Raw genomic sequence first — 17,079 nt, forward strand, 5'->3', positions numbered from 1 at the left:
TGCAGGAAACCAAACTGACAGATCAGCAAGATGCAATTCTCTCACTTCTTAATCTTTAGAATCCACAAAAAAAATCAGGTATTACAACTTTCCAAGTATTTTCTTAATGACTAGCTGCAGTTGCATTTCACAAGAGTCATCAAGAAGCATCAAGTTTCCCTTACAGTCAGCAAATTTACAAATTTAACCGGTGCAGAGTTTGGGGCAAATTTCCTAATCTCAGTTATTGAATGTGCAAATGCCTCAAAAATCTCCGTAAGTTCATCAGAAAGTCTTTGACCTGATTATTTTGTCAAAATAAATGTCTTTGCACCCAAGAGGCAACAGAGTTAACTGTAATGCAAGACGGAGAAAAGAAAAATGGTGCTGTAAAAAGCAGTAGCAATTGCTTTAGGGAGGTATGGTGCCATAGTGGGTTAGCACCACTGCCTCACAGTGCTAAGGACCTGAGTTCGATTCCCAGCTTGGGTCACACTCTGCGTGTCGTCCCTGTGTTTGCTTGCCTCCGTTTTCCTCCCACAGTCCAAAGAAGTGTGAGTTGGGTGGATTTGTCGTGCTAAATTGCCCCTTAGTGTCAGGGGGACTAGCTAGGGTAAATGCATGGGGTTATGGGGATAGGGCCTGGGTGGGATTATGGTCAGTATGGACTCGATGGGCCCAATAGCCTCCTTCTGCTCTATAGGAATTCTATGATTCTATTCTATGAACTGCTGGTTAAGGTGCAGCAACATAACAAATGGGTTAAAGGGAGAGTATTGGGAGATAAGTGCTCTGACCATTTAAGGTCAGCCATTGTTCTTCAGTCGACTAGCTTAGTGACAAACTAGAGGCAAGGAAATACTGTGTTTCAGGAATTAATAAAAATTACAATTCAACTCATGTGACTCTCAGCTGTCACTGCAAATATTTTTCAGTGGGATTTGACCCATTCCATAACCTGCTTTCTAAAAATCATCAGTCATGCCTGCAATCATTAAACTTTATAGACTTCAGCTGTTGTTACTTGAAACACTTAAATACTACAACACACAGCCAACCAAAAAAACCAACAGATGCACCACAAACACTGGAGTAAATGGACCATCAATCATTCACTTAAGCATCAATTTGATTGATAAGTGGACAGTTTAAAAAGCGCGAAAGTATTAGTGGGGAAAATCCTGCTGTTCACAATGCTTTATGAGAAAGTAATTATGCCTGAAGAGCAGTGGCATCATGAGGGGGAGTGGCTGGCTACAATGTCATCATACCTGCTCTGAGCAACCCTGCCTTCAAAACAAGTTCAAAATGCTTGATGAAAATTCGAGGGAAAATTACTCTTGTAGTGGTTGAAGTCTAATAAAGTGCATAAATGAGCTCATCAGAAATTGTTTACTTGAATAAGTGAGGATTACACAATGCAAAGATTTGTAAATAGCATTTCAGTCATGACGGGTAACGAGTGTTTATGACTATGACTTTATTGAACATATGGCAGCAGTGAATGTGGAGAAGGGGGGAAAAAAAAGTATAGGAGCTGTAAGTGGCTCTAAACTAACAGCAGGTATTGCAATTATATTGACAACTGCTGTGTATTCTGTGGTGCAAATTTCAACTTCTTCATTTTGTCAATCATCTGGTGAAGCCCATCATCCATTGCTGGTAGCACACACCCAATTTACATCCCATTGAAATCAAAACCAGGTTCTCTCGGTTGGGAAGTTTCAAACCAGGGGAGCCACTTAAGACTGAGATGAGGGGAACGTTTTGTACTCAGAGGGTTGTGAATCTTTGGAATTCTCTACCCCAGAATGCCGTGGACAATTAGTCAATGAAAGTGCTTAAAACAGAGATTGACAGATTTGTCAATGCTGATGACTTAAAGGGATATGGGGATAGCGTGGGGGAAAAAGGCACTGAAGCGGAAGATCAGCCACAATTATATGGGATGGCGGAGCAGACACAATGGGCTGAATGATCTACTCCTGTTTTCCTATGTCTTGACAATGAACAGAAGATTAGGTCCACCAGGTGGTGAAGTTCAAATGAACTTTGGTATGTTCTGTCACATTGTCTTTTAGACCAGTAAGGTTTTTTATTCTGTGCACAAGAAAAGAACAAAGTACATCATTACATGAATAAAATAATTTTATTAAGAAATGAAGTGCCTGTTGTACCATTCCGAAGTGCCTAATCAAGACATGAAATTCCTCAAGAAGTAAATCACTGCTTCACCTTGAAGGAATGTTTGGAGCCTTGAACAATGAGGAGAGAGAAGCAGTGATTTACTTATAGTTCTTTCAATTTAGTCTACACTTGCTACTGATAAAATGGTCTCCTCTAAGGTGGGGAGAGCAAATGCAGACTAAGTGGTCAATTCAGGAGGAGCTGGGGCTTGAACTCAGAAATGGCAATGGGAGCTGCCAGAGATAGGCAGGATTTGAAGCTGAAATGAGGAGCTATCTGGGGAGTCTGAGAACCATAGGGGGCAAAATTAGCAGCTCATCACACCAGTCAATTGGCATGGCACGCCATTAAGATTGCGCAAGAGGTGAAAAACTGGGTTTGCACTCTGTTTCTTGCCTCTCGTGATATTACTGGCCCTGTTCTACCAGACTTGCGCCCTGATTTCAAGATTTATAACTTAATTTTAATATGATTATTGAGCTTGGGACGCAATTGTCCTGGTTCACTTGCCTTAACAGCTTCGCCAGTGAGGTCTTTGTCAGTGAGGATTATGTATCGTCCCCATCAACAGGGACTAAACATGATGGCCTTGCCAGTGAGACTGGAGGCCACTGAAGCCCCCTAGGTGGTCAGGGGCAGGGCAGGCAGTGCCCCTTGAGGAGAGGGTGGGGCCCAAGGTGGGCAGGACTTAAAGTGGAGGTAGAGCATGGGGATCTGTATATTCTGCATTAAGGTTTGGCCAGTGGTGAAGGTTGTAGTGGGCAGGGTGTGAGATGAGTGACAGAAAAAAATCATAAATGTGATTCCTGCAATAGGAGTGGATGGATTCTATTCACAAATCTATACTAGAGTACATAGTTCACTGGGAATTTAAGTGCCGTAAGATAGCTCGCCCAAAAAATGGGTGTGATTCTCTTTCATTTTCACGTTCGTTCAGCACTTAGAATTTTTTTTAAGATTGCTCTGAGAGAGTAGATTTTTGGAATGGTTATAGCACCGTTTGGTCCATTGTGACTGTGCCACCACTGCCCCTACCATCCTGTAGATTTTCAGTATGGTGAGCAAAGTGAAGGAGAGGAATGTGTAGATAATGGTATCAAATCAAAAACAAAAAAAACTAATGAGCTCCTCATTTTAAACAAAATGTACAATTGGAGGAGACATGGGAGAGGAGTTGTTACTGAATGATTCTAGAGTAGATTTGGCTGAGAAAAGTGAGGCCTAATAGAGTTTGACACAATCCAGCACAATCAGGTTTTCTTTACAAGGTAAATCACAACATTGAGAAAATCTGCATCTTAGCCAATAATCTGGCGGGAACACAAAGACAAAGTACCAGCTGGGGAACAGTACAGTGAGACACTCAGTCCTTGTCTCAGAGCTAAGTGATATAGCCACATCAGGTTTGCCATTGTGTCACCTGAATGAAATGCCAAATGCCAAAAACAACTCACAAAACGACACACGGCTTTTTTTTTAACTTTTGGGAGAAACAGGGCTGAGTCACATAAATTGGAACTTTCTTTGACTGCTATTCCGCATTTTAATTCTACAAAATAAAGCCACTTGATAATTCATAGCTATATTCACCATGCTTCAGTCAACATTCTACATGTGGCAGCACAGTGGTCAGCACTGCTGTCTCACAATGCCAGAGACCCGTGTTTGATTCCCGGCTTGAGTCACTGTCTGTGTGGAGTTTGCACATTCTCCCCTTGTCTATGTGGGTTTCCTCCAAGTGCTCCGGCTTCCTCCCACAGTATGAAAGACATGCTGGTTAGGTGGATTAACCTTAACAGGCACCGGACTGTGGCAACTAGGGGAATTTCACAGCAACTTAATTGCAGTATTAATGTAAGCCTTATTGTAACTAATAAATAAATTAAACTTTACATTCATAGAGAGCAAGATCCTAAACCAGAAAAAAATCCTGTCCTTTATTAAAGGCAATAGTGTCCATTCATTTACCAGGAGTGAAATATTCTCATGAGTGGTGATGGTCGATGTGGGGACAACTGATACAGATCGAGGCCTAAGGTATTCAGGTTTACAATATGTTGTTGGACAGCTAGTTCGTGATGCAGAGCCACACCAACAGTGTGAGTTTAATTCCTGTAGCAGTTGAGGTTAATTATGAAGGCCCTGCCTTCTCAGCCATGCCCCTCACCCGAGGTGTGGTGATCCTCAGTTTAAATCACCATCAGACAGCTCCCCCCCTTAAAAGGGACAGCAGCCTATGATCATCATGGACCATGGTGACTTTGTCTTTTTACTTGTTTGACAAAGAAGACCCAAGTAGGTATTAACATTTCGCTAGAAATCAGCCTGCATCATAAATACATCAGTAGTCTTCACACAATAACACAGCAGAAAAGCAAGCCCTACACACACCAGCCAAATAATTTCTTCAGGGTCAACCCTGATCCTATTGCAAGTTTGGTCATCTTGATCGGGTTGGTACAGGGTCAACTGGTAGCAGTGACACTTAAGGCTCTTATATCCAATCATTCTTTCGAGCAATTATTGGAAAATTTGAAAATCAGGTGAAGACAGGACTTGCCTTGGCTGCAATAATCTTCCTGGAATAGCTTGCAAACACTCTTTCTCATTTTGATGTGAAGAACAACAAATGGCTGAGATATCAGTAAGGCTTGCAATTTGGGAAAGCCAATTGGTCTCTCAGGTATGAAAGTGAGTGGGAGTTATATTCATGGCAGGTGTCCCATGGAACTGTCAATTTAGGGTAGGTTGCCCACACAAAAACATGCTCACCGGTTGGTCTGTACGATTGATTCCTATCAGGAAAAGCAACTCGGCCACAAAAAGACTGATGCAAAGGTTTTTGTGGATGGTGTTTCGATCACTCTGAAGCCCGTGAAAGAAACAAAAAGTGAAGATGCAGATCAGGAGACAAACAAGTGATATCAGGATCCCGACCCAGGTAATAACTTCCAGCAGCAGTTCATGGACAGGGTCACTAAACTGGGAACACAGTAAGGAAATTACCAGTTAATAGACAAGTCTGAATTCATCCATACAATACATCAACTTACTCTTATTGCAGTCTGGCAGGATAGACTTTTCCAATAAATCATCAATTACAAATCATTACTGTTAGCCTTGATTGCAGAAAATAATATTAAACAGAAACACAAGCATATGTGGCTTCATAACCTTCAGCATGCTTTCTTCACTGAAATAAGTCTCATTTATTGTAAGCATCTGCAGCACAGATTGTGACAAAAACAAGACAGACACTGAATCAAAGACTAATGAATTCTAATTGTCAATTTTATTTTTTATATTTCAACTTCTGCCTGTAAGAATCAATTTGCATTTTCATTGTGTCTTCTCATCCCCCCATGGATGTCCCAAACTGTGGATACATTAATTTTAAAGTGCAGTCTTTGTGAAACTGCCACATTTGCTTCAATAACAACAAACTGTATTTTTATTCAGGCAGATTTGCTTGAGTGAGCAAGTAAGTCAAGATACAAGGAAGTACCCTACTATCTTCAGATAATGTCTTGGGACTGCTTACATCCAGCTGTGTCATACTTGGCTCAGTGCGTGGCACCTGCGGCTCTATCAATCAACCTCATTAAAACCAGACACTCTGATCATTATATACAGTTTGTGATAGTTTGCTGTGCACAAATTGGCTGCTTCCTTTGCTACAGCGCAACAATGGCTATACTTTAGAAATATTTCTCTGGCTGAAAAACTTTGGGATGTTCAGAGTTTGTAAAAGCATTATGTAATTGCAAGGCCTCTTTTGTTTCTTTTTTCCTCTACAGACGTGAGCACATTATATAGGCTGAGACCTCAATGCTATGCTGTGGGAATACTGCATTGTTGGAGTTCCAATGTCTCTGGAAAGAAAATAAACAGAAGCCAGGTGAACATAAATTTCCCATGGTACTCTGAATATCAACAGGGAGTTCTCTTGTTACCCAGGCCATCCAATCAATATCACCAAAATAAATTTTCCGAGCATGTATTTCATTGTATTTGTGCGATCTTGGTGTACTCCCTACATTAGGGTAGCATAATGACACAGTGGTTAGCACTGCTGCCTCACAGCGTCAAGGATCCAGTTCGATTCCAGCCTTGGGTGACCATGTGGAGTTCGCATGTTCTCCCCATGTCTCCCTGTGTTTCCTCCGGGTGCTCCAGTTTCCTCCCACCGTCCAAAGATGTGCAGGTTAGATGGATTGGCCATGCTGAATTGCCCTTTAGTGACCAAAGATGTGTAGGTTAGGGGGATTAGCCATGGTAAATGCGTGGATTGCGGGGTGGGGTGTGTTAAAGTGCTTGGAGGGTTGGTGCAGACATGGTGTGCCAAATGGTTTCCTTCTACACTCTGGGGCTTTTATGATTACAGAAGTGACTACAAAAATAATTAATTAGCATTGAAGCACTTTGCCATACTGTTAAAGTGCAACATCTCCAGGGTTGCCTGATCAATGGACAGCAGCAAGTAAAAACACAGCAGCATATCTCCATCGTGTGTGACTCAATTAGTTGCATTGGATGCCAGAGCAGATATGGGCATTGACTTGAGATGTACCAACCTGCACAGATGTGTGCTGAACCAGTAGCATCTGGGTCAGCTGGCAGGCAAGACAGATAGTTTGAAGTATTTTTGTATTTGTGTGTATTAAGTTTAATTTCATGGCTCTGTATTTGAAAGGAATAATGATGTCTGTTTGGTTCAGGTGCCTGCATGGTAATTAGTGTTTACAGCCTGAAAGTAAACAGGGTTTCAAAGAAAACTGGGTTGTTGCTTAGCAACCAGTATTCACCCGAGATTAGAAAGTTTTAGTTTTAAACTGGACCCAGGAGAAACTGGACAGGACTAGGGAGCTGGGAAAGAGCAAACTTCCCAAAAGAACCAAAAAGCCCAGAAACTAAAAAGTTGGGGGAGAAAGTACGTCTCAGGAAGACAGTCAAATTAAAGGAACAAAAACAAGATTATTAACAAAGTTCTGTTTAGGCGAATCAAGTAAAAAGCAGAGAAAGTGCTCTGAGCTGAAGAGTCAGCTGCAAGAACCAAATTTAATATCGGCTGGGTGAGAAACCAGGCATCCTCTGAGATAAATCAAAAGTTTAGTGACAGTTAATACAACAAATGAAGCAGCAGTGTTCTGTTGGCATGGCTGGATACCTAAAACATGGTGTGGAAACTACAATGCAGATGGCAATCCACAGCAGAGGATATTGAAAAGAGATTTTGAAATCCAGGAAGTGGATCTTTGGTGAAGGCATCCTGGAGAAAGCCTTGTGTGAGAAAATTCCAAGGTGTGTTTTTTTCAAAATCTGAATAACTGATCTCCAAGTAACTGACAACTCTTTAAACTTACCTTCTGATTGTAATTTTCTGCCTACAGCTTGCCATATTTCCTGACTCTCCGCCTCTCTTGACTCACTTATTGACCACATTCCTCTTACAACTCTCCTATTACCTTCCCAAATCTTTCCAGTCATGCCTTCCCTCCCCAACCCTTGTTTTGCTGTACCTCCTATTTGCCACTTCCTGATCCTGAACTCTCACTGTTAACGTGTCTGCGTAGGTTTCCTCCGGGTAGTCCGGTTTCCTCCCACAGTCCAAAGATGTGCGGATTAGGTTGATGGGCCATACTAAGAAATTGCCCCTTTCTGTCCAGGGATGCGTAGGTTAGAGGGATTAGTGGGTATAACGTGTAGGGATGTGAGGGTAGGGCCTGGGTGGGATTGTGTTCAGTGCAGACTCGATGGGCCGAAGGGCCTCTTTCTGCACTGTAGGGTTCTATGATTCTCTATGATTCTATGAGGGCTCAGGAGAAAGATGGCCAGAGGGAGGAAGTGAGTGAGGGTTGGATGGAGTGACATGGACAGCGCCAGGAGGGAGGGAGGTAGAGAGTGGGAGGGGTCATGGAGAGAACCAGAGAATGTGAAGGTCAAGGGAGGACAGCAAGAGGTTTGGGGAGAAATGCAGAAAGTGGGAAGATAAGGGTAGGGAAACAGTGAGTGAGAGGGTCAGGTGGAGAGATTCGGACAGTGGGAGGGAAGCAGAGAGTGGGGGCGGAAGCCGAGAGTGAGGGTGGAATCAGAGAGTGGGGACGGTTCCACCGGAGTAAGCAGAGAGAGAGCGATTCATGTAAGGAGAGTTGAGGGTAAAGAGAGTTTGATTTTTGTCTTACTTTTTCTCTGAGTTTTTTGTTCCAGTGCAGTAGGAAACAGGAAACTGGAAGTAGGCCACGGAGAGGCCTGGGAAGATTTGTAGTTTGCTTTTATAGTGCGGGTTGCAGTGGTTGCTGGTGAAGTGTTTTATTTTTACCGGTCTGTAAGTTGGGCAGTTCCTAAACCCGAGACACTACACGTGTCGTGTCCACCTCCTCTAACCTAAAGGGGGTGAATGAATATCAGGTAAGCCCTTCCTGTCTTTTCCTTGTTTTATACCACACGTTTATCTAAAGGGGGTGGAAGGGAAGGCAGTGCAATGTTCCTCCTACAGGATGTTTGAGGTAAGGGATGCTGTTACTGCCCCTGCTGATTTCACCTGTGGGAAGTGCTCCTCAAAAACCCCGTTAGGGAACTGGAGCTGGAGCTGGATGAACTTCGGATCATTCAGGAGGCAGAGGTGGTCATAGATAGAAGCTTCAGGGACGTGGTTACTCTGAAGAATGATGATAAACGGGTCATGGTGAAAGGAGCTGAGATGAAGCAGTCAGTGCAGGGATTCCCTGTGGTCGTTCCCCTCAACAACAAGTATACTGCTTTGGATACTGTTGAGGGGGATGACTTACCAGTGGTAAGCTGTGGTGACCAGATCTCCAGCACTGAATCCGTTGCTGTGGCTCAGAAGGGAAGGGGGGAGAGCAGGACAGCAATAGTTATTGGGGACTCATTAGTTAGAGGGACAGATAGGAGGTTCTCTGGCACTGAGAGAGCCTCGCGGATTTTGCCTCCCGGGTGCCAGGGTCCATGATGTCTCAGACCGTGTTTTCAGGATCCATAAGGGGGAAGGGGAACAGTCACTAGTCGTGGTACACATCAGTATCAATGACATAAGTAAAAGAAGGGACAGGAATTTAAAACAGGGATTTAGGGAGCTAGGGTGGAAGCGGAGAGCCAGGACAAAACATGTCATCATCTCTGGTTTGTTGCCGGTGCCATGCACTAACAAGGTGAGGAACAGGGAGACAGTGCAGATAAACTCGTGGCTGGTATAAGAAGGAGTGTTTCAGTTACATGAATAATTGGAGCACATTCTGGAGAAGGTGGTTCATGTACAAACAAGACGGTTTGCACCTGAACCAGAGGGACACCAATATCCTGGAAGGGAAATTTGCTATGGCTCTTCAGGAGGGTTTAAACTAATTCGTCAGGGGGATGAGAAAAGAAGCCAGTGTTGAGTGTAGTGAGGTACTAAGGAGGATATCAAGGTCGCAGGAGTGTACTGGCAGACAGGAAGGTGGGTTGAAGTGTATCTACTTCAATGCAATGAGCATCCGGACTAAGGTAGGTGTACTTGGAGCGTGGATTGGTACTTGGGACTACGATGTTGTGGTCATGTTAGAACAGGGACAGGAATCGTTGTTGGAAGTTCCTGGTAAAGATACTTCAGTAAGAGTAGGGAAGATGATAAGAGGTGGAGGAGTAGCATTGTTAATCAAGGATAGTTTAACGGCTGCAGAAAGGCAGTTCGAGGGTATCCTACTGAGATAATAGGGGCTGAAGTTAGAAATAGGAAAGGAGCGGTCACGTCGTGAGGAGTTTGCTATAGGCCCCCAAATAGTGATAGAGATGTGGAGGAAGAAATTGCAAAGCAGATTATGGATAGGTGTGGAGGTCACAGGGTAGTTAACATGGGTGACTTTAAGTTTCCAAATACTGACTGGAACCTTCATAGGTCGAATTGTTCAGATGGGGCAGTTTTTGTACAGTGTATGCAGGAGGGTTTCCTGACACAATACGTGGATAAGCAGACAAGAGGTGGGGCCACATTGGACTTGGTACTGGGTAATGAACTGAGCCAAGTGTTAGATTTGCTTATGGGAGAGCACTTTGGAGATAGTGACCACAATTTAGTGTCTTTCATTATTGCAATGGAGAGGGATAGGCCCATACGGCAGGGCAAGGTTTATAATCGAGGAGGGGTAATTATGATGCGATTAGGCAAGAATTAAGGAGCATAAGATGGGAACAGAAACTGTCAGGGTAAGGCACAAATGAAAAGTGGAGTTTGTTCAAGGAACAAATACTGCATGTTCTTGATAGGTATGTCCCTGTCAGACAGGGAGGAAATGGCTGAATGAGGGAACCATGGTTCACAAAAGAAGTTGAATGTCTTGTATGAAAGAGGAAAAAGGAAGCGTATGTAAGGATGGAAAAAACAAGGTTCAGTTGGGTCACTTGAGGGTTACAAGATAGCAAGGAATGAGGTTAAAAAAAAGGGCTTAAGAGAGCTAGAAAGGGCATGAGATGTCCTCGGTGGGTCAGATCAAGGAAAACCCCAAGGCTTTTTACTCTTATGTGAGAAATAAAAGAATGACCAGGGTGAGGTTAGGGCCGGTCAAGGATAGTAGTGGGAACTTGTGTATGGAGTCAGAAGACATAGGAGAGGCAACAAATAAATACTTTTCTTCAGTGTTTACCGAGGAGAGGGGCCATGTTTTTGAGGATGAGAGTGTGATACAGGCTGATAGGCTGGAGGAGGTTGATGTTCTGAGAGAAGATGTATTAGCGATTTTAAAAAACTTGAGGATTGTTAAGTCCCCTAGGCCAAATAGGATATATCCTAGGATTTTTGAGAGGCAAGGAAAGAGACTGCAGAGCCTTTGGCATTGATCTTTGGGTCCTCACCGTCCATAGGGATAGTCACAGTAAAAGGTCTCACAACACCAGGTTAAAGAGTTCTGATCAGAACTCTTCACTCACCTGACGAAGGAACAGCATTCTGAAAGCTTGTGGCATTTACTATCAAATAAACCTGTTGGACTTTAACTTGGTATTGTGAAACTTCTTACTATGTTTACCCCAGTCCAATGCTGGCATCTCCACATCACAGAGATAGTGCTAGAGGACTGGAGATTGGCGAATGTTCAAGAAAGGAGGTAGGAATGACCCTGGAGAGTGGGAGGGTAAGGGGAAGGAAGAGAAGAGTGTGAGGGGGAGAAGCGAAGAGTGGGAGGGAAGTGGTGAGTGGGAGAAGCAGGGAGTGGGAAGGTTAGAGAAGGGAATGCGGAGAGTGGGTGAGTCCGGGGGGAGCAGAGAATGGATCTAGGGAGGGAAGCAGAGAGCAGGAGGGTCAGAAAGGTAAGTATAGAGTGAAAGGGAGGGAAGTGGAGAGTGGGAGCTTCGGGGAAGGAATTGATGGAGAATGGCAGACTCGGGGAGGGGAGCGCAGAGCGGGAGATGCAGTGGGGAGGGAAGCAGAGAGAAAAAGAGTCAGGGAGGAAAGTGGACGGATGGAGGAAGGAAGTCGAGATTCGGGGAAGGGAGTGGGAGAGTCAGGGAGGGAAATGTAGAGTGGGAGGGTTGGGCAGGAAAGCAAGAGTAGAAAGGTTGGGGAGGGAAGTGGAGAATGGAAGAGTCAGGGAAGGAAGGGTAAGTGGGAGGATTGGGGTAGAAAGCTGTGATAAACTCATACATGTGAATTTCATATATTAATATCAGGGGTGCGAGAATCTAGCAATTTGTTGGTTGTGGACTCAAGTGGCAATAATCCTCATGTAACCATCAGGATATGCACAGGTACAATAATTGTGTGCATACTTGGACTGTTGAGCTGATGTGCTGCTAGCCAACAGGAGTCTGGTTGGGATTTCCCCAACTCTGAAATTCCCAGACGCAAGGACAAGTATGCGCTTGAGACAGATCCGAAGTAGCATTTGTACCTGCCTGTCTCAGGTTGATTGGTGGCCTCTCATTGACTGTACAAACTTTGATAGCACAGTGCTGGAGGGCATTGTCTAACAGCTGGAATATGGAACATGTGGCCAGAGCAACTGGTTGAGGTGCATGAGCAACATTTAAAAAGCATTTGGATAAGTGTATGGATGGGAAAGGATTATAGGCTAAATGTGAGCAACTGGGACTACCTTGGAGGACACCATAATCAGCATGGATGGATTAGGCTGATGGGCATGTTTCTGAGCTGTATTGAACAAAGAACAAAGAATTGAATGGATTGTGAATTTCAGCATTAGATCCCAGTCATCTGGAAGACCAATCTATTGCACATAACAAGTGTGAGCATTAATGTGCCAGATTGCAAATATTAGATTCTCTGGTTGGAATAGAATTATATAATTATGAAATTGTATCATTTTATCCTTCTGTAAACCACATGGGATTAGCCTTGATGAATTACATTCCAATTACATCTCAGTGTCTCCAGTCAATGTAATTTACTGTACTTATTTTTATCTGTCAATGAAATGGTATTATTTTATTAAAATGTAACACATGGCTAAGATGATGTATAAGGAAGTAAAAAGATATAGTGATATCCGAAGTGTCCATAAAACTTTCAAATTTTACTCCTGTGCCTATATAAAATTAGCATCGAACATCTGATGTGATTTATTATTGTTATATATTTCTCTCCAGTGCAAAGTATTGTTTTGTGCATGTTATGCAATTAAAACATACCATTCATAGAGAAGGAAAGGACAGAGTGCAGAATGTAATGTTACAGTCACAGCTAGTGTGTTGAGAAAGATCAACTTAATGAGAGGTCGGTTTATTTAGAAGTCTAATGGCAGCAGCAAAGAAGCTGTTCTTGAGTTGGTCCTCAGACTTCCGTATCTTTTTCCTGATGGAAGAAATGGAAGAGAGAATGTCCGGGGTGCATGGGGTCCTTACTTATGCTGGCTGTTTTTCCGACGCAGCAGGAAGTGTACTCAGCGTCAATGGGCAGGAGACTGTTTTGAGTAATGGATTGGGCTTCAGTCACAACATTTTGTCATTTCTTGAGGTCTTGGACAGAGCAGGAGCCATGCCAAGCTGTGATACAACTGGAATGAATGCTTTCTACGGTGCATCTATAAAAGTTGGTGAGAATTGTAGTGGACCTGCCAAATTTCCTTAGTCTTCTGAGAAAGTAGAGGCATTGGTGGGCTTTCTTCACAATTTCGTCAGCATGGAGGGACCAGGGCAGGTTGTTGGTGATCTGGACACCTAAAAACTTGAAGCTCTCAAACATTTCTACTTTGTCCCCATTGGTATAGCCATCTCCAACTATTTGTAATCAAATATGTCCTCACTTGTTTTACATTAAATAGGCAATGCAGTAAATTACATGAGCAGATTTTTTAAAATTATAACCAATCGTAGGCAGATTAGCAAAATGCTTGAAATTAGTGGAACATTCAGAGATCCCGAGGAAAACTGGACTCCACCAGCTTCACTTTGAGCTGGTTGTTTAGATTACCAACAAATCAGTGACTATTCCCATTATAGTTGCTAAACTGAGATTCATACTCAAACACACACTGCAAGTAACCTATGCAAAACTCCATGACAATAAAATGAGCTGGTAGTGTTCTGCTATCTGGGAACGCATAACAGTGGAAGGATTCAGTCAGGATATTACACATCCCAACGTTAGCAAGGAGGATGGTTACACTGCAAGTTGCAGTCATAGAATCATGCAGTGCAGAAGAGGTCCTTCTCTGCACTGACAGATTAGAAACATCTGAACTCCCACCGAATCCCATTTGCCAGCACTTGGCCCATAGCTCTGAATGTTATCATGTGCCAGGTGCTCATCTAGATATCTTTTAAAGGATGTGAGGCAAGCTGACTCTTCCACCCTCCCAGACAGCCCATTCCTGACCATCACCACCGTCTGAGTAAAAGAACTTTTCCTCACATGCCCCCAAACCTCCTGCTCCTCATCTTGAACCTATGCCCCTTGTGACTGACTCTTCAACTAAGGGGAACAGCTGCTCCTTATCCACTCTGTGCATGTCTTTTATAATCTTGGACCCCTTTATAATCAGGTCACCCCTCAGTGTTCTCAGCTCCAGTGAAAACAACCCAAGCTTACACAGCCTCTCTTCATCACTTAAATGTTCCATCCCAGGCAGCATCCTGGTGAATCTCCTCTGCACCCCTTCCAGTGCAATCACATCCTTCCTATAACGTGGTGACCAGAACTGTACATAGAACTCTAGCTGTGGCCTCATCAAAGCTCTGTACAACACCAACATGACGTCCCTGCTTTGGTAATCTATGCCGCAGCTGAAAAAGGCAAGTGTCCTATACGCCTTTTTCACCACCCTACTAGCATGACCTCCATTTTCAGAGATCTGTGGACAAGGTCCCTAGTGTTCTACCATTCAATGAGTTCTTTCTTGTCAAATTACTCCTTCCAAAGTATATCAGTTTACACTTTTCAGGGTTAAATTCCATCTGTCACTTATCCGCCATTTGACCATTCCATCTATATCTTCTTGCAGCCCAAGACACTCTGCCTCACTGTTAATCACCCAGCCAATCTTCGTGTCATCCGCAAACTTACTAATCCTATCCCCCACATTGTCATCAATGTAATTTATATAAATGATGAATTGGGGGCTCAACACAGATCTCTGTGGTACACCACTGCACACTTCACCTGCTCACATGCTGCATGTTCAAAGAGTGAAATCCATTTCTCTTAATTTTTTTTTCTATTCATCTGTTGCAGGGAGCGCTCAAGGCCACATGTGTGCAGTTAATACCCCGTGCACTCACGCCAAACCTCAGATTGCTGCAAAAACCCAACACTTTTGCAGGCTGGCCTTTCAGGATCCATGCAGAATTGGACAAACTATTGTGCTTTCCTGAAGAAGGCATCTGTCACCTCTCAGATACACACTTCTGTGCCACAAAAGTGTGCAGTTGTACAGAACGTTGGTTAGGCCGCATTTAGAGTACTGCGTCCAGTTCTGGTCGCCTTACTACCGGAAGGACGTGGAAACTCTGGAGAGAGTGCAGAGGAGGTTTACCAGGATGTTGCCTGGTATGGGAGGACTGGGTTATGAGGAAAGATTGAATAAATCGGGGCTCTTTTCCCTTGAAAGATGCCGACTGAGGGGGGATCTAATAGAGGTATATAAGATTATGAAGGGTATAGATAGAGTAAACAAGGTAAGCTATTTCCTATGATAGAGACACACAGGACAAGGGGCCATGGGCTTAAGGTGAGGGGGGAGAGGTATAACACAGATATTAGAGGGAGGTTTTTCACACAGAGGGTAGTGGGGGTATGGAATGCTCTGCCAAGTAAGGTGGTGGAGGCAAACACGCTAGAGTTGTTTAAGAATAACTTAGACAGGCACATGAGTGGGTTGGAGATGGGTGGATAGAGGAGATTGTTTTAAATAAGGGTCATTAGCATTGGGGCGTCCCTGGTAAGGTAAATGGATATGGTACAATAATAATGTTTTTTTTCTCTTTTTCATTCACAGGTTTTAAGTCCGTCCGCCTTGTTGTCCAACGAGGGGCATACACGCGATGGGTCGTACTTGGGCTGCTCTTGGTTGTTTGAGATTGGCCTAGTGCTTCATGTCGTTAGTGTGTGCTTAAACTGGGCTAGATACTGGGCAAGACGACAGCTCAGTGACTATCACTGTTTGCTGTGCAGACACATGGATTTGGGCCGGTGTCTGTGGGAGTTTGCGCATTCTCCCCACGCTTGCGTGGGTTTTCTCCAGGTGCTCCAGTTTCCTCCCACACCCCAAAGATGTGCTATTAGGCTGATTGGCAGTAATAAATTGTCCCCAAATTAGTTTCCCTCAATGTGGATGGCCATAAAACATTAGATAAGGGGCATGGGTGGAGAGGGGGACTGGTGGTGTTAAGATAGCGGCGCGGGCTCATTGGGCCTGTTTCCCGGGCTGTTTTTGTTCTTTAAAAGTCCCAATTGGAGTTCTGGAAGGAGCCATTGGCAAAAGGTGGCTGTTACCTTCAATGCCATCGACAATGGGATTGCCTCCAAGTCCTCATGGCAGTAGGTCCTCGTGGAGAAGCTAGCAGATGTGTGAAACCACATTCCACATCATTCAAAGCCATCACCAGCATTGCCTCTTGCTCATTTGTGCACTGCCTGCAATATACTCATGGTTGGGCCAATTAGTTTGATTCTGGTCATCAGCATCCTGATCTTCTTGAGACCACCTGCCTTTTGTAACTCAGGCTGTTGCTCCTCCTGGCCCTGTGGCAACCTTCAATGAGCTTTTCTCCTCCAGTAGAATGGTAGAGTTTCCTGCAGCCCGTATTATCTAGGACTCAGTGGACAAATTGAAGTAATAAATCCATTTAGCGTATTCTTTATAGATTTGCTTCCATCCCTACGCCTGGCTTCCATCTTGATGTGGCGTAACTACCCCTTTCAGGTAAAGGACATCCTGGAGAACCAGATACTGGCATTCCTCTTGTGCATACATGCACCTGAAGACATTGGTCCTGGGATAATAAGAGCTATGTGAGAGCACCCTGCCTCTGACATAATTCCGCTTGCTTCCTTGAGGCTCTGTGGAGAGACCACTGCCTTGGCAGCATAGATTTATCAACTACATGAATCTTTGTCAGCAACAACCACTCACCCACAAGAATGGAGGTTTGGGGTTGGAAGTCTGCAGCCATCCATTAGCTGTGCCCCACGGAGGCACTGACCTCACTCCTTCTGACTGCAGCCAATGGTAAATTGCACAGAATAAACAGCAGTTCCAGATATTGCTGGGATCTCAATATTATTAGATCCATGATTCAGAAACAAATCCACTGCCGTGCAGGCTTCACAGGAGACAGGAGAACACAACATAGTGTGGTTGCATTCAGTTGTCTCATGATTATTGGGGTGTTCCTGACTCTGACTTTAAACTCCACCCCAGTGCCGTCAGTTCCCTTTTCCCCCTGTGCAGCCTTCACGCAGCACCC

General features: G+C 44.0%; 1 protein-coding gene across 3 annotated transcripts in view; it reads right to left on the bottom strand.

Annotated features, from left to right (window-relative positions):
• Nucleotides 1-17,079, bottom strand: part of LOC145342927 (adhesion G protein-coupled receptor L3-like) — a 937,845-nt gene that overhangs the window by 118,330 nt on the left and 802,436 nt on the right. For all 3 annotated transcript variants that reach the window (XM_080188553.1, XM_080188552.1, XM_080188551.1), the window contains one exon: nt 4,939-5,148. In XM_080188553.1, coding sequence (XP_080044679.1) covers nt 4,939-5,148 — 210 coding nt within the window. The remainder of the gene's footprint in view (nt 1-4,938; nt 5,149-17,079) is intronic.

Source organism: Carcharhinus amblyrhynchos, chromosome 5 (genome assembly GCF_965287045.1).
Source record: "Carcharhinus amblyrhynchos chromosome 5, sCarAmb.v2.hapA, whole genome shotgun sequence".
In the NCBI taxonomy this organism is placed as follows: Eukaryota; Metazoa; Chordata; class Chondrichthyes; order Carcharhiniformes; family Carcharhinidae; genus Carcharhinus; species Carcharhinus amblyrhynchos.